Below are 24736 nucleotides of genomic sequence, written 5' to 3'. Positions count from 1 at the left end.
CATGCTCGCAGACTGCAGACTTGTTTACGCGACGGTGTTTGACATCAACTGTATGTTCTTTGACGCGGGTCAAATACTTCGCTTCGTTTGTCCAATATAAGGAGACCGCACTCACAGTCAAGCTTGTAAACTCCTGCCTCCTGTAAGGGGATGTTACATTTCACGGGTCGTAGGAACTGAGAAATCTTCCTCAGGGGCTTGAAAAAGGTCTTGATAGATGCACGCCTGAGGACTCTTCCGATCTTGTCTGTAGCACCTCTTACGTAAGGTAAAATGGCAGGTCTTCGCTCGACTGTTGGCGGTTTCACACGGGGCCTGCGACATTGGCGTGGAATCTTCAACTTATTCGCATGTAGGACTTCCTTTATATGCTAAAGTTCCCCTGCCAGATGATTACTGTCGCAGACACCATGTGCTCTCTGAAACAAAGGTTTGCCCACGATAGCTAACTGGCTAAGATGGTGATGGGAATTACCATTGAGATACCTATCTGTATGGGTTTTCTTTCGAAATACAGTATGGTCTAAGGTGTTATTAGGATTTCTTTTAATTAAAACATCTAAGAAAGCTAAAGTACCACAATTCTCTTGTTTCATAGTAAATTGGATCTTAGTATTAAAAGAATTAAGATGATCCAAGAAAGAAGGTATGCTATCTTTAGGTAATATTGTGAAAGTATCATCAACGTACCGTTTGAAAATCTTCGGCCTAGCTGGGGCCATGGGTAAAACTCGCTCCTCGAAATCTTCCATGAAAATATCGGCAACAAAGGGCGATACCGGGGAGCCCATCGCTATACCGTCGATTTGTAGGTAGAATTCATTATTCCACATGTTTGTTTGAATAAAATAGTTTCATTTCCTATGTGTAACAATCGCGAAAACCTAAGAACTCGATAATTCATTTCTAATTTTGAATTTTTTTTTTAAGGAGACTTGTCAAAAACTACCAACCAAAAAGGAAAGAAGAAGACGAATATCAGTAAGTATATCGTTTTTTTTTGTTGACTCGAACGATTATCAAAACTATTATTTGCTTTTTAGTATCCAATAAACTTTTTTATAATTAAGTACTTTTTTGCGGCCCTAGTTTGGCGTACAGATAGACGCAGGCTCGTGTCAGATCGAAAGAATTTTTCGTGTGGTCGATCTTTGTATTAAAAATCATAACCAAGTACTTTTGCCAATAATATTGACAACTAGATTTGACATATAAATAATAATAATAATATAACGCACACACTCAACATAACCCCGCACTAGGGAAACCCTGTGTCGCGGGTGCCATGGACACACATATAGACAACCACAAATTACACCCAAACTCACGAGAGAAATAATTGTAGGCCATACAAATATTTCTCCCGGCCCGGGAATCGAACCTGGGACCTCTGCGTGGCAGTCCGACATGGTAACCGTTCGGCCACGGAGGCAGTTAATAATATCATCTTTATAGCAGTCAACACCACCTGATACGTATCAAGGCCAAGTGTCGATAATTTTAATGGCACTTGGGCTCCACCCAGTCTGTAGCCTATTTGGCTTCAATCCAATACCAAATCCACTCGGATCTGTTCGAAAGCTCAGTTCATGTACTACGCTGTGATAACACTGGATCGATGCACTTCACTTATCTCAGTTTGAACAGGAATTATATATAGAACGATAAATTGTATCAATTATTTGGACAGCGTAAAATGAATTTTTATTATCACTATGCCGAAGATGTCCTAAGCTGAACTATGCCTCCCAAATACAATGCCACACCGTAGTGTACTGCAACTAAGACCGTCACTAGCAACTAAGACTGAATCCTTCCGACCGTCTCCATACTACCTATGACGAGCAGTCCGAAATTGTCTTTTCGAGTCTACTATTTTACTTCTACTATTTTTTATGGTGAACTAACTAATACCCGCGACTTCGCCTGCGTATAATAAGTACTTCGACTAGTCTACTCTTCCCCTATTTTATCTTGGGGGTAATTGGTCAAAAACGCTGAAACATTGTTTAACTCTTATGACATACTTGAGGAATAGTTCTGTACTGTGTAGTACGACAATGCGCGACTTACGTGAGAGCGACATAAAGCGCAACATCTCTATATGAGAAAGCAGTATCTCGCGCTTTATGTCGCTCTCGCGCTAGTCACGCCCTGTCGTGCTAATTCTACTGGTTGAGAATTGGTCATCCGTACAATCTTTCATCCACCTATTTCACCACTTTTAAAATTTATTTTTGTGACAAAAAGTAGCCTATATCCTTCTCCTAGGTCTATCTGTATACCAAAATTCATCAAGATTGGTTACGCAGTTTAGGCGTAAAAAGTGTAACAGTTACTTTCGCATTTATAATATTTTGGAATTCGGTCCGTCCGCAGTCGTTTCTTTAAAACCTACAATGGCGTTGTATAGGTCAGAGGTTCCCAAAAAAGGTTTTTTTGTTGTAAACCATGTGCCAATTTTTTCTGTTTTGCGTAGACCCTGCCAGACTAATATTTAATTTGTTACAAATCATCAACATCAAATCGCGTACCCCTTATGCAAGAATAGTGAAGTTACATCCAAAATCTTCATTATTCATAGGAAATGAAACTATTTTTCCGGATTTAAATCGCGTATATTTGTTTTTTCAAACAAACCGACGTTTCGGGCCCTTTACAGGTCCCATGGTCACGGTTATTCATTAAACACTTTTGACGTAACTTCGCTTATGTCATTTTTTCATGAGGGGCTTAGAGGATGGAAAAAAAATAAAAGAAAGGCCTTAACTACGGAATGAATGTGCAAACCTACCTATACCTGAACAAAAATTGAACGAACAAATGGCGGATTTCTTTAGTATCGTACCATAATCTATCGATAAGTCATTATCGACATGCAGACATTTAATTGATTTAGATCAATATTCCATTTGGGAATATTGTAGGTTATATGGGAATATCCGGGAATGTCACATGAAATTTTGAATTTATTGTTTTTCAAACATACTCAAATATTACGAAAAGTGAATTTGCACAGAAAAAAAATAATATTTGTAATTTGAGAGTATTTAAAAAAGAGAAAACTTTGAAATATTAATCCTTATATATTTCCAACCTCAAGATTAATTTTTTCATAGAGAAATTTTTAAACTTGAGTTTTTTTTTTGAGATTCCAAATAGTGTTAGCTTTTTTGTATTTATGCATTGGTATAGAATTAATACCAGTGACTGATTTAAGGGAATCTTTAATACTTCCATTTTATTTTGGAAATAAATGAAAGTAGTAATATTATCAATAATAATATTATTATCATACGTTTATTTGCTTAAAACATTGTATAACAGGAGATGTAACAAGAGACAGTGTTATTATAAACGTGTTTCGCATGTATTAAATAGCATGCAAATGTCTGATCATACAATGTCAATTGACTACTATTGGCCGAACGCCTTTGATTTGTGCAGAAAAATCGACACTTCTCTGAAGTGAGACAAGTAGTCACCAGCGACTGCAAGTTGTGACAAGCCACGTCAAACGAGCTCTATACACGTTAGCGCTCGCCTTCACTCAGTTAGCTAGGCGAGTGACACCGAACGATGGCAAGGCAAGGCAAGGCAAATAGGCTGTCTACACGTTGGTATTGGCCTTCACCCGGCAACGTTAAACCAACATGGTTTTTGTATTGCAAATTTTGTACTTTATAAAATAAGAATTTTTAGTAGTTAGAGTTGTCAGTGGGATAAAATCGAAAACGAGTGGATAATTTTGTTTTCAGGAACTGAGAATGCCTAGTAAATGGGTCTTGTTTATTCTAAATTAAATATAAAGTTATTTACCAATTAACTTAATGACGGAATTGCATTATCATGTAATCTAGTTACATTCAAAGTTATGTTAAAATTTGACTCTTCAAAATGAAGTGAATAAATGAAGATGGTCTTTGATTCAATGTTTATATTTGGCACTGTTTTACGGCGGTATGATTTTCAACCATTCTTTTTCCTTTTTTGATTTGTAGGTAAACTTGAAATAGTAAAAATAATAGTAGTAAAATAATAAAAACCTCGTAGTGAATTATTTTAATAACAGAATATCGATAATATGTACGCTTCCAAGAACAACACTATCTCGAAATAATCGTTAATAACAGTCATCAAAATATACAAACAAACAGACAATCTGAATAAACCAAAGCAAAATTTGACAAGATTTATGAATAAACTACTTAAATTGCCTCCACTTGCCAACAACTGCCTCCGTGGCCGAACGGTTACCATGTCGGACTGCCACGCAGAGGTCCCACGTTCGATTCCCGGGCCGGGCGAAATATTTGTATGACCTACATTTATTTCTCTCGTGAGTTTGGGTGTAATATGTGGTTGTCTATGTGTGTGTCCATGGCACCCGCGACACAGGTTTTCCCTAGTGCGGGGCTATGTTGAGTGTGTGCGTTATTATTATATTAAAAAAAATTATGTCTAACTAACTGAGATATTTGGGCTTTTGTGTGATTTATAGACAGAAAATTAAAACGTGCCTGTACAATGTTACATTCGGTCGATCTTCGCTTTTTGAAATGCCACATCCCGTAATGCTGCAGCGACGAATTTTATTAATACTTAATTGTTCTCACTGTCAATATTTTTGTCCATTTTATTACAATATATGCGAATAATTCTATAAAACACTCGGAAAACATTTGTTTTGACATTTGATGTACTTCCCTTTGACAACCGTATCATTTACCTCATGTACTGCGAAATGGACACGGTTGGCATTTAAGATGACGTTACGTATTTTCGATTCCCGTGTTCGACACAGACCAATGTAATGCTATCTCTTTTGGCTTAAGACTGCATGCAAGACTTAAACAAAGACAATAACATGTTTATGTTTTCAACGTCGAAATGCATCATATACATATAACGTCTAATTTATATATGCCAACATAACATGTCCTTTACTTTCCATAGTCTAAGATGAGGGGTGCGAAATGTGTGTTTGACAGCTGACACAGTGCTAGTGAGACACCTTATAAAGAACATAATTGATGTTAAGTTTTGTATATATTTCTAACCGAATATCTTGTTTGTTGTGATGTGTAGGTAATTTATATGTCTATTATAAAAAAGTATTTTGTATTTACATAGATACTAATCTGTGTAATATGGATTATTTCCTGTATGGAAAGCCAAAATTTTAGTCACGACTTGCCTAAATGAATTCTACTCTCGTCTCGTTAACGTCTCGTGCACATCCTATTTCTTTTTTGTTGACGTTGAACCCCTTGTAAGTTGGCGTGGACCTCTGGGGGTCGTAATAGACCATTTTGGAAATCATCAGCATAGACAGATAAAACTATTTTTTTGATATCAAGTCATTAAAATAAATGTATTTATTTCGTGTACAGGTACACAGCATGCAAAGCATTCAGACAGTTGCTTCAAGAGCTAGGCGACTTCGCGGGTCAGCGCGAGGTGGTCGCCGAAAATCTGCAGTCAAATGTCGTCAGGGAAGTGCACTTGCTTGCTAAGGAATTGAGGGAGGAGAGAAAGGTACCATTATGTATATCATTTACTGGGTATGTTAAACAATTCAAAGAACGTAATTATTAGCAGCAGTCTTGTTCCTTTTTTTTCGCCTCAATTGATACTACTTATGTAACGCTTCGCGTATGGAGAATCCATTTGGCTAAACTGAAGACGCAGTATTATCCAGATTCTTTCACTAAGAATATAATAATATAAACTCATGACAAATGCGAGGGATATGACACATGACAGGAAATGATAACAGATACAATGCGTTTATTTGTTTACGGTATTAACTAGTGTAATATGTAAATGATATTATTGCGAATCAATCTTACATGTACGGAAATAAATATGTCTAATTATTATGATAATAAGTTACACTGCCCACATAAGTAAGGTATGTTTCACAAATCCCTACTGGATAAAAAATGTTTCCTCTGGACGAGAAGAATTAGCAGTAGAGCTCCTTGTGATAGAGTTCGTCCAGTCCGACCTAATCTTACCTATTTCTGCCGCCAAGCAATAATGTCAGTATTACTGTGCATCCGGTTTTGAAGGGTAAGAGTCTCTGGTGAAATTACAGGCACATTTATGTTTCTGGGTGACAGGCGCAGTGGCAATGCCGCTCAGGTCTTTGCGATTTAAAGCTCTGAGTGGCACTGCAACTGTTATGGACAGGCGTGTTAACTTACCATCACGCGCATGACTTGTTCGTCGCGTCACTTGGTATCAATTTAAAAAATCCAAAAAAAGAATAAAAAGCTTTTGTATGAAGTTGAACGTCTCATTCTATATTATTCCTATATTAATTACTGCTTTATATCTTCTTTTATTTTAATTTTACAGCAACATTTGAATGAGGGTGCAAAACAGATGGCAGTACTAAATTCAGCGATAGGGGCGCTGGACAGAGCGCGGAGAGCTTACGAGCGCGCCGCGAGGGAATCGGAAAGGGCACTCGATGCCTTCCAAAGGGCAGACGCAGACCTCAATTTAAGGTTAGTACTTATCATACGTAATGTAAATTACGTATCAGCTACTCGAAGCCTTGACTTTTGTCTCCATTCATTCAAAGTGTAACTTTCATTTTACAGCCTGGGTTGGTTAAAGGGTGGGGTGGGCGAAAGGTTACATTAAACAACTTACAGTTATTTTGAAATTGTTTGAGGTTAGACTGATGAAATACGACGTGTGACGTGATATGGTTAAGTCACATTGCTTTACTTTCTAGAATATAGCTCCATTTTATTCACGAGGTATATTTATATATTATATATATTTATTGGTACGAACTCGATCCTCATATGAGTTCGTCACGTCTTGGCCTGAAGTGGTTAAATTACGATGGATGGAGAGGAATTTTTTGTAAGGTGTTGCGGGTTCGATTTTTTTTTATAAACTAAAAAAAACTAATGCTAATTAGATTCATTTAAGAGTGAATTTGCCTAAACTTCTGACATATCTATAAAAGAAGTCATAATAATTATAAAATTATCGGGTCATTGCAGCCGAGCAGAGGTAGAGAAGCAAAAGGCGAACATGAAACTCCGGAGCCAAGCGAGCGAAGACGCAAAGCATGAGTATGCAGACCAGCTGCGTAAAACCAACGAGGCGCAGCGACAGCACTACGAACAGAGGCTCCCACATGTCTTCAAACAGTTACAGGTAACACGTCAACTAGTTTATTTATTGATTAGCTAAATCAACAGTGCAAATTACATGAATGATAGTAGGAATAAGAAATGTCAAACAGGTTTCCATTGATAAGAGAAGATGGAAGTTATTAAAATTTAGTCGAATCTTAGTGTGTATTTTTATTACTCTTGCAATGATGTCATTTTTTGATCATTGATATGTTCTTCACGAGATGTTGCCATTATTTACCGTCTTGCTTAGGTTAATATATTTTGGAGGATATGCACATATCTTTCATCATGTGCTTTTGAAACTTTATACAAATCTCATAAGATATAAACATTAAAACATAGGTATGTGTATGCATTAGAAATGTCCACTATTGTTGGTACACTTGCCTTGAAGGCGCATGCGTCATGTAAATAATATCATCATGTTTCTTGCCTTTAATAACAACAATTTGTTTTGGATTGGTTGAAAGGTAAATATTTGGATAAATAAATAATAAAACTCGGTCATAGAATAAAAGACAGCTGTCAATGGCGTATAAACTTCACTCACTGGGGCTAAAAGACAGAGTTAGGGAAAATTAGGGACCAATTCATAAGCTTGGCATTTCCATTTACGTAATCATAGTTTCATTTACGCACTTATTGGTAATTGACAGAATAAACTATTAGAATGTTATTTTATATGGCCTTTCTCCAGTAACATTTACGTGAACAATTCGGCAAAATGTCCGCCTCTCCTTTCCGAGTACAGTAGTTTGGCATGCGTTCTGGCACGCCTCCAACAGGGTCAAATAGAAACATGCTCTTTGTTAATTTTCTTCTATTTTAGAAGTATTTGACTATTTTGTTTACATGTTGTCGTTTTCAGGATATAGACGAGAAAAGAATAAAGAACATAAAGAATTTTATGCTCAGTTCAGTTGACGTTGAGAGAAAAGTATTTCCAATAATCATGCAGTGCCTAGACGGAATGGAACAAGCAGCGAATAGTATTAACGAAAAAGAGGTAAATATTCTACAATTTATGCGAAGAATTAAGATAGCATATTTAATCGCCTGCGCTAGCTTTGTGTTATAAAACGATTTTGAATGACCATTGACAGTTGGAGTAACTTTCCAAAAATGTGACCTGTTGTATTTTAGGGCAGGCAGATTTTATTGCACCGGAATTGCTCTGGCAATTTACATAAAGGCAAAATTTTGATCAAAAGATTGACAATAAATATGATAATCATAATTTTAACTTTGCTTTTTTTTCGGATTCTAGAAGAATTTCTTTAATGCTTGCAGGACACACAGGCAGTAATAGATAGGTACAAATCCGGGTTTATGCCTCCTGAAGACATTCCTTTTGAGGAACAACGCGGGGGTGTGGATAGCACGGACTCTGTGCCTCACCATCCACATAATCACTTGACAGCGGCGCGCGGCACAGTCTCCGGGCATCGTATCAAAAAACGCGGTGGTCTACTCTCCATCTTCAGCTCCAACAAGGTGAGAGTCAACACTTGACATGCCTTCAACTATTATATTACATGTTGTGATTTTATACCTTAATTTTAATACTTACAAGGAAATAGTAATATGTGCTTGCAGGGATATTTTTTATTTAAAAAAAAAATCTTTTTTACTATACCTTAGTATTTTATTTACGTAATTGGTGTAGATAGATAACATATTTTACCTTGAGGTCTCAACAAAAGTTAAATTCATTTTTAATACTGTTACAATCACAATAAATTTATCAAAACATTGAAAAGTATAGTCTTTTGTTGACACTTGTTGATAAGTTTGTCATATTTGTTTAATGTTTACATTTTTATGTATGTTATCTTCCGCATTTCTAAGGTTGGGGCTGTGCTTCACGTTATTGGGCTTCATATGGCTTCCTTTGTGATATATACAAATTTTTACGAATATTACAGAATGTTCTATAAGTTACGCATGCTTTTTTTGTTACGTTATATGACGTAATTATAATAATTATATGAATTTCATTTATTTATTCGTATAATTAATTGTCATATTTATTCAACTGGTTTATAGTCAATGATATTGTCAATTAGACAATATATCGCAATGGGAAATGACTAAAATCCAGTGAATTTTATTATTTGGTGGTACTAATTTATTTTTGTTTGTTACTCCCGATACCCCCTTAACATGGGTTCACGTATAACATCCGATTGATTTGATTGGTTGGCGTCGGCTGCCGTACTCACGGACAAAGTAAGTCGGCCCGGTGGAGGGTCCTCTCAGCATGACGACACAACGTAGTTTTTCTTACTTTTATTTTACACACAATTCTCGTTTGAATCTTATTTTTTTTCTTTAGTTGTTTTATTTTGTGGCTCGTAATAATAAATTAACATCTATTAAGTGTAAATTTGGACTTTGTTTAATTTTTTTAGTTAAAATATAAAAACATCTTTAAATAACAAGCATTGCTAGTGTTTTTAGCTCCAGACAGTTGTAATTTGATTCCTAATAGTACATATCGAAATGGTACAGCTTGAAACCCTATTAATACGAGCCTAAATGTTCAATATTCTGATTGGTTTCATCCCTAATCACTTTACATGTTCTTTGCCAGTGCCATTTTGTTGCGTGTAGCTTGAGACCTCGTCTGTGGAATGGCGACTGGTCTCACTCTAATCTCATCTTCATTGGTTTTGTCTACGCCTTCGGTTTCATGGAATTTCTATTTGTACATACGTCGACTTTTCATGTGTCGTAAATAACTGTGTGGCAGGTAAACATAATATATGATATTGAAATAATTTCGACAGCAATAAAAATATTTTGTATTTTCGTACAATGTTGACCGTTTGTTGAACCTTTTATTTTATTGGTTTTAATTTTTTTTTCCAATTTTTACAAATAAATACTTCAAATCAAATCCACTGTTTGCTTGTTACACAGTTATACTATATTTACTACATAAAAAAGTCGTCTTCTGTATAGCGAAACTAAGGCCCATATTATCGCAGAACAGCTCCTGCTGTGCTAAGTTGTAGCAGTGTGTGTATTTGCTACTTATGTGCCGATAGGAACAATTTTTTTTGCTCATACTGACTTAGGTTGAAAAGAAATACCTACATTGCTTTAAAGTTACTATGAAAACGTTATTAAACAATCAGACATTGCCTTATCCTTATCATTAACGCAATAGTTACTCATTTCCGTTGTAAAATATCTCGAGATAATACGAGCAGTTTTTGTGTATGTCTTTATTGTTGTTTTAGAGTACATATGAAACTATATCGCCGTTGTTCTGGGCAAAACAATTATTTCACAAAAAATAGATTTTGAAATAAATGCAATTGAAATATCAACGACGAATATTTACAAACCAAAAAGACAAATACCATGGTTATCCACGTTAATTTGTAACAGATGACTTCAGATTTTATGTTATTCCGAAACAATGTAAATACTTGGATTTTACATAAGCAATTATGTAGCGTTTTCCTGTAGTTCAATGTAATTTTAGTAACAGTAGAGCTCTTTGTGAAAGAGTTCGTCCAGGGAGGTATTGCCACTCGTTTCTGCCGCCAAGCAGTAACGTGAGCATTACTGCGTTCCGGTTTTGAAGTTAAGGATGCTGGTGAAATTACAGGCACTTGGGACTTGTCAATCTATGTCTCAAGGGGGCTGGTGTAGTGGCAGTGCCCCTCAGATCTTTGCGAGTTAAAGCTCTGAGAGGCATTGCAACTGTTATGGACAGGCATGTCGCTGTCCACCAGCCGCACGACTTGTTCGTCCCGTCATTTAGTTTCAATAAAAAAAAATTAAAAAATTTCGGGTAATTGGTTTTCGCAGTATAACGACGATATGTTCCTCTTTACTTTTTGTAGTTTTCCCCTTGATACTTTTAGCTTCCATAAAGTTGAAGTATTCTATTTTAGACGACCTCTTTGGCCCAGCGCTATTGGCGCTAGACGAGCATGCCTCGGGTTCGATTCCCGGTAGGACCAATTGGGTAATTTAAAAAAAAAAAGAATTTTAGAAACGAAATTGGTCCTGGTGTAGGTGTCAGAGATAGTGCCCCGGAATTGAATTTCGTAGCTCTGGTACCCATAGTACAGGGAATTTCCTAGTTTGAGACCAGGTAGTTGGTTTGGTTGTCTGGCACTATTATTATTTTCGAAATATGGGAACAGTTTCATTATCAAATTTTTTTAATTATCTTTTTAATAGATCTAGCGGTTGGTTGACAGTACGGCGCATTTCTAAAACATCCCATACGTTTTGCATAATTGCTAATGTGGCGGTTCATCTACTGTAGTGTATGTACTAAAAAATCTATGTAAAAAATCCGGGAGATCTCTCTCTAATCAAAGTCCATTATTGGTACATAAGCGGCAAATACTCGCGCCGCTGTGAATCGGCACTATAACATTGTTTGTTTGCTCTATGCCGCGTCGTCGCTAACGCTTTGGCTACAGAAGATTATCGAGGCGTGCAACTCGATCAAGGTCAGTGCTGCTGCACAGATATATCTAACTACGTTATTGCTCTTACGTTTTACATCTCAAATTAACGCATATTCATAATAGTTGAGATTTCCCCATAAGCAAATTTAAGCTTGTATTGCATTGTACCATATGCGTGGAGTTAGGGTAATTACAATAACTAACTTTTAATAATTTGTGATACGTGTATTACTACACTAGTGTTCGCTGTTTTTTTTTCTTCTAAACTATTTAACTACATTATATTATTATTCCAGAGCTCCGAAGATAAACGTAAACACCAGATGGTGTACAGTATTGTTTGAAACACTATTACCTAACTCGCGTGTAGTACTCACATTTTCAAGCAAAATTGCCTATCTTGGGTACAGCGTGGGAAAATGTGAATTGTATGATGAAATTACGATAATATTAGCCCATTGAGAGGACGGTTGCCTCTTGATAGAGATTGAGAGGACGGTTGCCTCTTAATAGAGAGGTCCACAATTTGAATACCTGGGGACTAACAGTGAAGGAAAACATGTGGTGAAACCTGCTTGCTTAAGGTTCAAAGCCCTTGAAAACAGAAAATTCTCCGGCCCGCGCCCAGCTGTGGACATAAATACACGTAGTCAGGACTTGAGTATTTATTTCTAGTGCTTGAAATCATACTCAAGTCCTGACTTGAGCATTGAGTAGAGTGCTGGAATACGACTCTGAGTGTCTAGGGACTAACGTTTTTTTTTTAAATATGTGATTTCAATATTAAAATTAAATAACAATATCTCTACATGCTTAAATATATATTTTTTTTAATTATGACATTGACCACCATGTTAAAAAAAAATTAGAAATCAGATTTTCAGTTATTGACTAAAAATTGCTTAATCCATAGACACTTGATGTGTGTAGTTGATGATAATGTATTAATTAATGCTACAATGGTATGTGTACATGTGGCGAAACAGTAATTTTCAGGTAAGTTTTTTGAACTCATTTTTGGTATAATATTTTATTATTTAATTACTCGAATATATCATCGTGAAATATTAAAGAATATTTCAGGTTACCACACTCGAATATTAAATAATATTTCCATAAATATTTAAACAAAAAGAAATTGTCACCAAAATTGAGTACAAAAAACTTACCTGAAAATTACTGTACTAAAATTTGAAATAAACACAGAGAAATTCCTAAGATATGTTGGTTTAGAGCAGTGGCCTCGGCATGGCAACAGACACTGGTTCGAGTCGAGTCAGATCGAAGGAATTTTTCTTTGCGTAGTCGATCTTATCGTATCATCGTGATATAAATATATCTTATAGATTTTTGGAGTTTTTACTTCTGTCATGTTTACTGCGATTATTTTATATGTTGCAACGAAAAAGTATAATTTACAAATAACATGTAAAATGTAAAGAGCAATAAACGTTGTTATGTGAAACTTGAATTGTGTCCGTGTGGCTTCATAACGCTTCGTTTAACTAACTATCTTGCTTGCACGGCTTTTTCTTTTATTTTGAGCGCACTATGTGATCGACGTAACGACGTAAGACTTATATTTTATAAATGAATTATATGTATTTTATGAATACATATATTTATTGGTTGATTAGTAGTATTAGGCGGGTTTTGCGTTATTGTGTAATCATAATAGAATACAAATAAGTACCAAAACATTTAACGTAATTAACCTTTTGGTTGTGGGATAATTTTAGATGTAGATTACTAAAGTGGCTTGAAGTAAGCATCTGGCTAATAATATTATAATTTATAACAAAAATATTATAATTTATAACAAAATACTTGGTTTGGCGTTGGGTAATGTGTGTTGTGACTTCATGATACAACTAAAACGAAAGTGGGTTGATAATGTATTGGTACTATTTCAGAATAACATGTCTGTGGATGGAAAGGAGGATTATTCAGACTTACCACCGAATCAGAAGAAGAAAAAACTACAGGCCAAAGTTAGCGAGCTACAAAAACAGGTAAAACAGAACTCACCTTTGTCGTATTATTTGTTTGTTTTCCTTTACGGTAATGGCCCATTATCAGTTTGTGGTTAGCCCAATTGTTTTTATAATTGATCTGTTGCAGGCAAGTTGCAGAATCAGCCTTTATTTATATTTACTTTTACAATAAAGTTGTTTGACTGTTTTGTTAACTATTCAATATATAACAGAAAAATATACCAGATCGTCATTTATTGGACTGTTTTTATTATGGTTTTATGTAATCTATTAATTTAATTGAACAACATTTGAACAAGTAGTGGGATACTTACGCATTATAAGGTTTTGTCGAGTTGAGGAGTGGGACGTATAGATGGTTTGATGGTGATGATTTGATTTTAAAAAATCGGGACTTAATAGTGTAAATTTTATTTACCTCGACATTTCGGACGTGTTGCAACGTCTATCGACTCCAGAAGATGTTGACCTTCTAGCTGTGCGAGATTTTCTAACTACCCGTACTTGGTCTTCATTATTTATTTTTGCACTAGGGTTGTCACTAGACCGACACACAACAGTCACGATATTCGGTGGCTTGTCGGGCGATACTTGATGTCGCTTACATTTGCTGATGACTGGATCCCACGACATTGAAAGCTGATCGTCTTCTCGGTTGAAGTTACGATGTGTTCAGCTTCACTTTGTGTCAGTAAGCACTGCAAAAGCTGCATCATATACCTCATTAGATGTGCGTCATGTCATCCAGGTCTACCGAATAAATAATGAATGCACATTTCTTTCCAGGTGGCCCAGGAGCAAGCGGCCATGGAGGGTTTAATGAAGATGAAAGGTGTATACGAAACCAACCCAACGCTTGGCGACCCAATGACTGTAGAAGGTGTGTATTTAATATTATGTATCTTGCATGTTTATGTAGTAAATAAGTACACGATTACTTTACTTAACCGACATGGATCGTTTTCGTAATGTGTAACTTGTAACGATGAATCATATGAAGTAGGAAAAAAATAAGGACGTTATTGCCTTGGTTATAAAAAATTGTGGCTATTGATATACAACGGGTTACAATTTTCCTCTATACTTACCACTAGATTGTGAATTTAGTAGAAATGAATATGAAACTGAGAAGATAGGTTTTTTAATACAAGTTATTGTCTAACATTCTTACATTAGCAACACAGCACATATATAATTTTTTTTTAAAGAATAAATAAACTGAAGTAATAAACTGGCTGTAATTGACAGTCGTTTTCATAAAATTATAAATTAATTTAAAGGATAATGCATACGCTTTTGTAATAAGATTCCGGTTGTTATTCTAAATTTGCCATTTATGAGATTTAAAATTATAGTGAAACAAAAACTTTATACTAAAGAGTTATTATACAGCTTCTGCGTACTTGGATGATAAAAATTCATTAAGCTCTTGCAGTTTCTCTCGAACCGCAATATTTAAAATAAATATTGTTAATGATGAATGTGTGGAAATGTTTAATTGTAAACAGCAACTTCCTACTCATTCAGTAAGTAGTAGAGTTTAATCAATGTGACGATTTCAAGTGTAATTTACCTATGAAATAAATATTATTTAAGTTTCCGAGTTTGTGATTGCATCAATGCGTTATACATACTTTACAGTACAACAGTCTTATCAAACCTTGTTTTGCTATGGCGACTAATGGTATCGTGTGTCGGCTTACACTCGAAATGTATAATCAACGCTATGGTTGTGTGTACCACTAAATCGGTACTGCGACAATGTTATATTGTGGTTAGTGCCTATGACCTCAAATTAATTCCAATCACATATGGACTGTGCAGGTCAATTGAACGAGTGTTGTGATAAGTTGAAGAAGTTGCGCGCGCAACTACACAAATTCGAAGAGCTACTGGCCGTGGCCAACAGCCAAGTCTGCGCGCCGCCGCCGCATCCAACCGCCAGAACCAACGGTGCTACGCCTACGCAAGCCACCAGGTAATTTGTTATACTACATTACAGATAGATATGTTTATTTATTTATTTATTTATTGCATTGTCACACTTATTAATAATTTACGTACAGTGGTTTGTAAGTGTACATGTGACACCCAGTAAAGGCACAGCAAAGTAGAGAGGGCACTCACTTATTATTAAATATAATATTTACAATCATATGTCATCATATGGAGGTACAATCATATTATTTATGATGACTTATTCAATATGGTAAACACCATATCAAATAAATCATCACATATCATACACAGATAAATTGATTAAAAAGAAGGATGTCGAAGCATTTTTAATTAATTTTGTTCATTGAAAAAATCTCGAATGTAATAATGACTTTTATTTATAAGGAAGTCTTTTAAATATTTAGAGAAAATCTTAAATTCTTTAATTTCTTTTATGTGGACTGGTATGTGATTGTAGATTCTAGTTATCATAATTTGCGGTCCTGAACAAACTAATTTTAATTTAGAAAATTGTACTTTCAATTGATGTAGGTTTCTATTGTTACGTTTAATTCCAGTTTTTGGTGAAAATAAAGTAGGATGGTTTCTTATAGATTTGCACGATTCAAGTATGTATATACCTGTTAAGGTTAATATGCTTAATTTTTGAAAAAGAGGTCTGCATTATTCTCTTTGTTCTATATTTGTCAATATCCTGATACACTCCTTTTGTAATATAAATACATCATTAACACAGGTAGAATTTCCCCACATAATGACACCGTAAGACAAACTCGAATGACATTACGCATAGTATGCTGTAAGAGCAGATTTAAAATCAGTTACACGTTTTAGATGACGTAGGGCGTATATAAATGATGATAACTTGTTGGTCAGATTTCCAGTTCATGTGTGAGTCCAGATCTAGTTCCAGTAGGGTAGCAGTGTCTACAGTAGTTAGTGTGTGATTATTATAATTATAGTTAAGAGGCAGGGGAGCTTTTTGGAAGGGTTTAAATTTAATTAATTTAGTTTTATTTAGATTTAATTTTAATTTATGGCATTCTAGCCAATTGAGAATTTTGTCCAATATAAAGTCCAATTTATTTTTTAATTCGTTATTGTTGGAACATGGTACTACATAGATGTCATCCGCGAAAAGAGTGCATTTTGTAGTTGGTGGGGTAGGTCATTAATGTAAACCAAAAACAAGATGCAACCCAATACGCTACCCTGTGGGATAGAACCCTTCATGAATACCTCTTTAGATCTGATATTTTCGATTTTTCCCGAGTTAAAGTCAGTTGCCTTTATTTCAACACATTGCCTACGATTTTCGAGGTAAGATTTAAACCATTTGTGCGCAGTATCCCTAATACCAGTTCCATACAATTTATCTAATAGTGTGTTGTAGCAAACTCTATCATACGCCTTGCTCATGTCCAACAAAAGACCTATTGCGTACTTACTATCATTTATCGCGTCAAGAATTTTTTGGTCATATTCATAAATGGCCAACGACGTCGAATGTTTTTGTCCAAACCGTGTTGGGTTTTATGCAATGCGTTGTACTTTACCAGAAATGAATAAAGGCGATTTGCCATAGCAGTTTCGAATATTTTTGCCGATGTAGGTAGCAATGCAATCGGGCGATAATTATTTCGATCTGTGGGGTCTCCTTTTTTGTGTATGGGTTTAATCAATGATATTTTTAGGATATCTGGGAATCTACCCTCCGCGAAGGATTGGCCAACGAGTTTCGTATATGGTGTTACCAGTTCGTGTATATTTTTTTTATTTTTTTTTTTTTATTAATATAGGAGGGATTTCATCTATTCCCATTGATGATTTGTTTTTTAATTTGTTTATAGTATGTATATATTACATACATATTATATAATATGTAATAGGACTGACAATGAAGACATCGAATTTACTACTACTAGTTTAATGGCTTTCCTATAGTTGAACAAGTAAATATATCAAAGTGTGATGTGCCATAGAAAGTTTCATGATATAATGTGTAACTTTTTAAATATCTGAAGTGACACGATTGGGTTTCAGCATCGGATCAAACAGCGAGTCTCTATCACGGTCAGCGTCAGAGTCATCAGTGTCGACAGGCGCGGGTGCGGGGGGCGGGTCGGTGTGCGGCGCGGGAGGCACGGGACGCGTGGCCGGCGGCTCGCCTGAGTCGGGCCTGGGCGGCGAGTTGGCCACACACGCCACTATCGGCGATCATGCCAACGGTGACGACCACGATCACGACAATGATCATGAGTCTGACTTCGACTACTATTACGAGCCCGACTTGCAGCCGCTAGGTTACTGCAAAGCGCTCTATCCATTTGAAGGTAATTCTTCGATACTGGTTTTATTTCTGGTTTCTGATTTTTGTTCTGGGTTGTAACTGCGGTTACAGAACCTAAATTACTGCGTACTCGAATATTTAAATAATAAAAATTGCCACGAAAATTAGGTAGAGAAAACTTGCCTGAAAACTACACAACTTTTTTTATTTATTTGAAATGTGCAAATATCTTTTGAAATTCAAAACAATTAAAAAATAATCATTTTAAATTGCAGTCCCAAAGAATTTTAGATGTTGTCATTGTCATTTGGTAACAATTAAAAAATAATCATTTTAAATTGCAGTCCCAAAGAATTTTAGATGTTGTCATTGTCATTTGGTATCGTTAGCGAGAATTCAGGACGAGTAAAATAAGTAAAATAAAAAATGTGTAGCAAACGGTACGGGGTCAACAATGCGCATGGAGTGCGGCGAGCGGCTGCTAGTACTGGAGACGGACGCTGGCGACGGTTGGACGCGCGTTCGTCGTCACCACACACGCGAGGAAGGTTTCGTACCCACCACATATATCGCCACCACACTCTACGCCGAAGCGCAGCACTAGCCGCCGACTGTAAGTACAATTGAAATACATTTATTTCATTTCAGTGATCTTATTAGATCGTTGATCAAGAGCTGTTATGAAAAATCATGGCACCTGAGATAATCAAAAATACAAAGTAATGCGGTAACATATTTTATAAATAAAAATTAATTTTGTTCAATTTTCCAAGTTCCTTGCACCCCATGACCACCGGCGCTTAATGACTCGAACGTTTGTAATTTCCGTTTCGCCCGTGTGGCATATAAGGTTTTTCATCACACTTGCGAGGAAATTAAAAGGAATATTACACTTTAAAACGTTACAGTTTATTCATATTGTATTTACAAATTTTAAATATCTCAAAAATGTTTTAATATTTATGCCGACGATATTATACGGCTGTCACAATAATTTGCAATTTTTTTCAAAAAGTAGACTTTTTTATAATATCAAATGACGGGACGACAAGTCGTGTGCCTGATGGTAAGCTACATGCTTATCCATAGCAGTTGCAGTTGCCTCTTCTGAATGGCTTTAAATCGCAAAGATCTGAGGGGCATTGCCACTGACTGCGCCCGCCACCCTGAGACAAATTGAAAATCCCATGTGCCTTTAATTTCACCCTTCAAAGCCGGAACGCAGCAAATCTCACATTGCTGCTTGGCGGCAGAAATAGATACGGTGGTAGTACTTCCGTGGACGAACTTTTTCACGAGGAGCTCTACTGCTGTTATAAGACTTTTGTTATTTGACATTGAGGTCAATGCTTGACATTCCTATTGGTTGCATCACAATGACAATAGGAAAAAGCTTATAACACAAAAAGATGTTAAAAATGAAGGAGTTCGTAACAAATATATAATTTGAACATTAAAACTTTTTGCTGTTTTTGTTTTGTGAATGTTTGGCGACAATGACTTTGGCGTTTTTAACTAGTTTCAATAATTTCCACTCGTTTGTTTATTCCGTGACAACAACTATTATGTGTTATGCCGCGGTATCTATACATACCTACAAAAATAATGATGATTAAAACCCGATTGTATTTTTTATATTTTAATAAATAAAATCAACACATCCACTCTTTTTTGGGGTTACTTTTTGGAATTTGGCACACGCAGGCATTTTAGCTCGCGGCGGGCGACGTGAGAGTATAAAGTAAGACTTTGTTAATAAAGCAGTCTTCTTGGGAGTGACCTTAGGCAGTAAACGTCAATGGTTTCCACATATATCTTCCCTGGCCAGCAGATTAAGCTCCGCTGCATACGCAGTCCGCAGAATACGTGAGCTTACCGATGTCAGTACTGCTAGACTAGTTTACTTTAGTTACTTCCATAGTATAATATCCTACGGGATTCTCATGTGGGGTAAAGCGGCAGATATTCAAACCATATTTGTATTGCAAAAACGAGCGATTCAAAAAATATACATAATTTCAATAAGAAAGAAGATATCCATAATATTAACCTTAAGAGCTAAGTCCAAACTCATGGTACCACGATTTCGTTTAACCAAGGTAAACAACTCTTTTATGGGGAACTGTATACGTTTTTACAATAAGATTCCGGAGCATATATTAAGTTTATCATTTCCTAAGTTTAAAAACTACATTAAAAATATTTTGATCGAAAAATCATATTAAAAAATTGAAGACTACGTGTTAGATAAAGATGTATGGAAAGACGACACGGCTCCAGAATCCACACAAATTCAAAGTGTATGCCATACATAGCATTTAAGTTTATTGGAAAAGAGCAATCCCTAGAGTTTCTTGCTCGTTCTTTTCAGGGAGGTCAGCGTAGTGAACGAGCAGTAACTTGAATGTGACGTTTTCAAGTGTAAATTTATTTTACCTATGGAATAAATAAACTTTGACTTTGAATAAAAAACCATTACCCTAGGACAACGAATATCGTTTGTTTTTGGTCTATTATATATAACAAATTTACTTTTTCTTTCTGTAACCTGGTTGAGAGATTATTTAAAAATATATGCATTCAACATAAAAATTGGAAATGTCACAGTACCCATCCTATGTAAAATGGACTTTAGCATGTCTAGACTACATAATCTAGCATGGTTATGTAAATAGTTACATCATTTGAAAGAGTTTGTCTTGTTTCAGGCGGTCGTGCACTGTTGGTCGGTCAGCGACAGCGACAGCGGTGGGTGTCCCTCATGTTGGGCTACCAACATCCCCCTGCCTCGTGACTTGTGCGCGTCTCTCGGACTTTGTGCAATTCACATACGTTCTTGTGGCCTATTATAGTAGCCAGTATTTTTGCTATTATTTATGGTTACGAAGTGTAAACATTATTTTTATAACGTTGTTTCTATTCCGATTATTCTGGCCATTGCCACGAAATCAGAACGACAAAATCATAATAACATTCCATGATCTTATTTATTGTGTAAATTGTTGGCTATATGACGTACATATTTTCATGTATGCCGTATAGCGTTATAGCTGTAACGTTAATTGTAATATTGTGTAACTCGTCTAGATCTTCATTGTGCCAGCTGTTTTATGTAAGAATTTTTTCGTACTTATTATAGTTGTTATTCACTTGCTTTTATGTGATTCTGCCATTGAGTATTTGAAATTATAGCAAAAATAGATAGTAAAATATGAAGTAATTGAAAAATGTAAAATATGTAAACTTAAATTAATCTCTTATTGAATAGTAGCTCCGTAATTGACATTGTATTGAATGGTTGAATGATGCTATCGTAAACGAATAAATATTTGTATCCTATATGACATGATATATTGTAAATGCTTATGTTTATTGAATTATACATAGTAATTAATGCTATCTAAATGTCGTAACTAGCCAATGCTATTTTCTGAATATTTGCTGTATGCAATAAAAGTTAGTTATATATTTATATAATGTACAACGTGGACTCGCTAAGCGCTGGCAGACAATTGCTACCGTATGAAATGGGAGATGTGTGACGTCGAGTGTTTTATCTCGTCATGTATAATTAGATTAATTGTCTTGATAGATGTAATGTAAAATGTATAGAACTAGTTGGTACATAAATGAAATGATATGCTAATGAAGATCACACGAGTGTTTATATATGCGAGTTTGTAGGTATCCATGAAGTAATCGGCTGCCAGCGCTTGCGCTCTGAAATGTACAGCGAGGGGATGGATGAATGAGCGCATTCGATTTTTATATAAAAATATACATATGAGGACATTTAAAACTGTGTTTGATTTGAAGACAAAATAGATAAGGAAACTATTTTTTCGGATCTAAATGGCGTATATTTGTTTTTTCAAACAAACTAACGTTTCGGGTCATTTACAGGTCCCATGGTCACGGCTGACTGTCAGGCTCAGGTCATGGTCAGGCAGGATTTAGAGCCCAGAAAATTGTTTCATTTCCTATGTGTAACAATCGCTAAAACCTAAGAATTTAAGGACAAAATTTTAATAACCCACACAGCAATAGGGTATGTAATTCCAAACATTTTTATTTTATCAAACAATTCACTTGAACATGCTGATGGTGAATCTGTAAGTTTTTATTTCTCAACCAGTCCTTCCGCCGAATTCTCGCGCATTTGCGAGAATTCCGCAGCTGCAGTCGGCGACGCCTGGCGGATCCGCGGGAAGTGGCGCGAAGACAGGCGCTGTATGACGTCATACGTCGACGTCATACAGCGCCTGTATGATGAAAACGGTCTCTTGACTTGAATTGACACTTCCATTCCGTTCTGTTCCGACGCAATGTAAATCGAGCCTAATGCTTAAAGACATCGATGGTGAAATGTTCCGTCCCTTTTTAGCAAAACGATCATTGTTAATAAGTTGCTTTGTATGGTGAGACATCACAAGTATTACTGTTGGTATTTTTAACTGTAACACAATAATGTTTCACATTTTTTAATAATTAATTTGGTTTTTTTTATTTCATAATATTTTCAATACTTGTCAAATGCCCTATTATTACACTGTTTAAAAAAATGATTTACATCTCGTTGTAAGTGTCGTTTCTTAATGATGGTGTCGGTATGCGCTTGCATAACTTCCTTTGTAAATAATGAAGTTCCTTTCTAAGTTCCCAAGGTTCTTCGCTGACCACATCAGACCTTGAGCAGAGAGCAAAGTGCAAGATCGACCACTTGGTCCGCCTCAGGTTGTGATCTTAAAATTGATAGGCCTTTTGTAGGTACTGTACTACGTCGTAGGTGGTAGGAAGTATTGTTTTTATTTACATTTTTTTACATATACATCAAAATTAATACGTGGAGCGTGATGCATGTCGCCTGAAAACCTTGGCACCGTTTAAATTGTTGTCTATTATAGCCATCCTTATTACTTGGCCCTTTCTGATAACAACGGTTAGCCATTATAAAGAGTTGTCTTTAACTCGTTGGAGTTTTATGATATTTAACACGTAAAGATGTAGAGATTACGTTTGAATGTGCCGGTTTGTATATTAAAAATAGAACGTACTTAATAGAATGTATGCAGACGGAAGGAAATCAATTACACTTTGACGAATGTTGTTCCGTTGCACTGGAGGCGATATGCGAACAAAAGTGTATTATATACATTGATGTTCTGTTGACTGTACCTACATTGCTGCAACGGTATATATGTCATAGATTTCACACAGATGGCGCTACGGCAAAAAAGTTATTAAAAATAAAAAATGAAGATCTGCAACAAGCATATAGAAAATTTCATAAAGACGGATAATAATGTCCTTCATGTTCGTTCCTTACCTCAGTTGGGAGAGCGTCAGGCACGGTATGCTGAAGGCGCTGGTTCGAACAGCGGGATCGAATTAATGTGTCTTAGTGTTTGATCTTTGTTTAATAATTATATAACTGGTGGAGTAATTTCACATAAAATAATTGAATATCATGGTTGTAAAACATCGTGATATTCAATGATCGTTTACGATATCCATGTTTGCTAGTAAAGTTTGTACATTCTCACAGTATAAATTCTCGTTATATATAATATGTTTATTAGTTTAATTAAAGCGTATGTAAATTTTGATAGGGAATGAGGAAAATAATTTCGATCATTAAACGCATGTTTCGTAAGGCGAACGTGTTTACACTATTTCGTAATTTTCGTATTCATTTTCGTTGATCGAAATATAAGGATAAACATTGGAGTTTAATTTATATTGCGATCAGCATGGCCTTGACAAATTGAAACCTCAAATAGACACATTGAAAGAAAAAATCATATTAAGAAACCTTAAGTTTCAAAATCGATGCCTTACTTCTCAAACTCGTATATCTTATAAAGAGTGATTATTCAAGAGATGGCAAAACTTTCTATTTGTTTCAAATTTCTTATCAAGGGTGTTAATTTGGATGCATTACTTTAAGAATAGGTAAAAGCTAATGTGTAAATATGAAGGAAATGTATGTGAAATCAGCCAGCAAAATTTGTATACACAATCCATTTTTGCATTTCAGTAACTTTGTGCTTTAAGATACGAGTATGAGAAAGTAAGGCGACGAAATGGCCACCGTAAAGACATAGAATAGAAAATCATATAAATGATTTATATTTATTCGACGAAGGCAAAAATACATAAAAGAAAATGTATGGGTAGGTAGGTAAAGGTAATAACATGAAAAAAAGAGAAAAACAGAGTAAAGGCTTGACAAAAAACAACCAATCATTGTGTGCTATTTATTCTGCATGCCCCGCCGAATAGGTCACCACCTCAGCATATGCGAGGCACAGTATAGCCCGCGCTGATTTTCAGTTGCCAACCTTGATCGATGTTGCACGGATGTGGGTATATCAACATACAATAAAATTAAAATAATAATAAAGGGAGGACAATACAGGTCATAATAATTAAAAGAATACAGTATAAGTAAAGATGTGGTCTGTGGTACACACATTACAACATTTCAATAAGAATATAAATTTTACACAACTATATAAATACAGATAAAAATAGGTGCAATCTCATATAAGTCGGGCTTGTCCAGAGACAGATACATGTTTGAATAGTTGTGTATCTAACACACTACTGTATCTAACTATTCAAAACGTAGCCAGGAAATTCCTGGTAAGTTGGCTGCAGCTTAAATAAAATTTTTAATTGCTAAAATTTTAAATTGTGACATGATTTGAATTTATAATAATGTTTTTCCCGATTTCCGGCGAAAATATGTCACAAAATTTGGTTTTTGAAGAAAAATTAAAATCTGAATCTGTCAGTATGGCCTAGCCTATCCTGAAGGACGAACACATTGTCACTCTTATAGACTACAGAGAAAATGGTCTTACAGTGGAAACGTATTTCTGCTTTTTTCGG

At 35.5% G+C, this 24736-nt stretch overlaps 1 protein-coding gene across 3 annotated transcripts in view; it reads left to right on the top strand.

Annotated features, from left to right (window-relative positions):
• LOC113232834 (formin-binding protein 1-like) overlaps nucleotides 1-21567 on the top strand; it is a 58915-nt gene extending 37348 nt beyond the window's left edge. Inside the window, exons 3-15 of one of the 3 annotated variants that reach the window (XM_026467679.1) lie at nucleotides 931-981; nucleotides 5394-5538; nucleotides 6364-6515; nucleotides 7026-7182; nucleotides 8032-8169; nucleotides 8454-8657; nucleotides 11615-11641; nucleotides 13513-13611; nucleotides 14380-14473; nucleotides 15418-15571; nucleotides 17596-17885; nucleotides 18277-18455; nucleotides 20551-21567. In XM_026467679.1, the coding sequence (XP_026323464.1) occupies nucleotides 931-981; nucleotides 5394-5538; nucleotides 6364-6515; nucleotides 7026-7182; nucleotides 8032-8169; nucleotides 8454-8657; nucleotides 11615-11641; nucleotides 13513-13611; nucleotides 14380-14473; nucleotides 15418-15571; nucleotides 17596-17885; nucleotides 18277-18446 (1681 nt within the window). In that variant the 3' untranslated portion in view covers nucleotides 18447-18455; nucleotides 20551-21567. Of the gene's footprint in view, nucleotides 1-930; nucleotides 982-5393; nucleotides 5539-6363; nucleotides 6516-7025; nucleotides 7183-8031; nucleotides 8170-8453; nucleotides 8658-11611; nucleotides 11642-13512; nucleotides 13612-14379; nucleotides 14474-15417; nucleotides 15572-17595; nucleotides 17886-18276; nucleotides 18456-20550 lie in introns of all 3 variants that reach the window. The other 2 variants (XM_026467676.1, XM_026467680.1) reach the window with 2 other exon arrangements.
• Nucleotides 21568-24736: the final 3169 nt, after the last annotated feature.

This window comes from Hyposmocoma kahamanoa, unplaced genomic scaffold (genome assembly GCF_003589595.1).
Source record: "Hyposmocoma kahamanoa isolate Upper Pololo Valley unplaced genomic scaffold, ASM358959v1 78, whole genome shotgun sequence".
Classification (NCBI taxonomy): domain Eukaryota; kingdom Metazoa; phylum Arthropoda; class Insecta; order Lepidoptera; family Cosmopterigidae; genus Hyposmocoma; species Hyposmocoma kahamanoa.
This window is presented reverse-complemented; position numbering and strand designations above follow the sequence as displayed.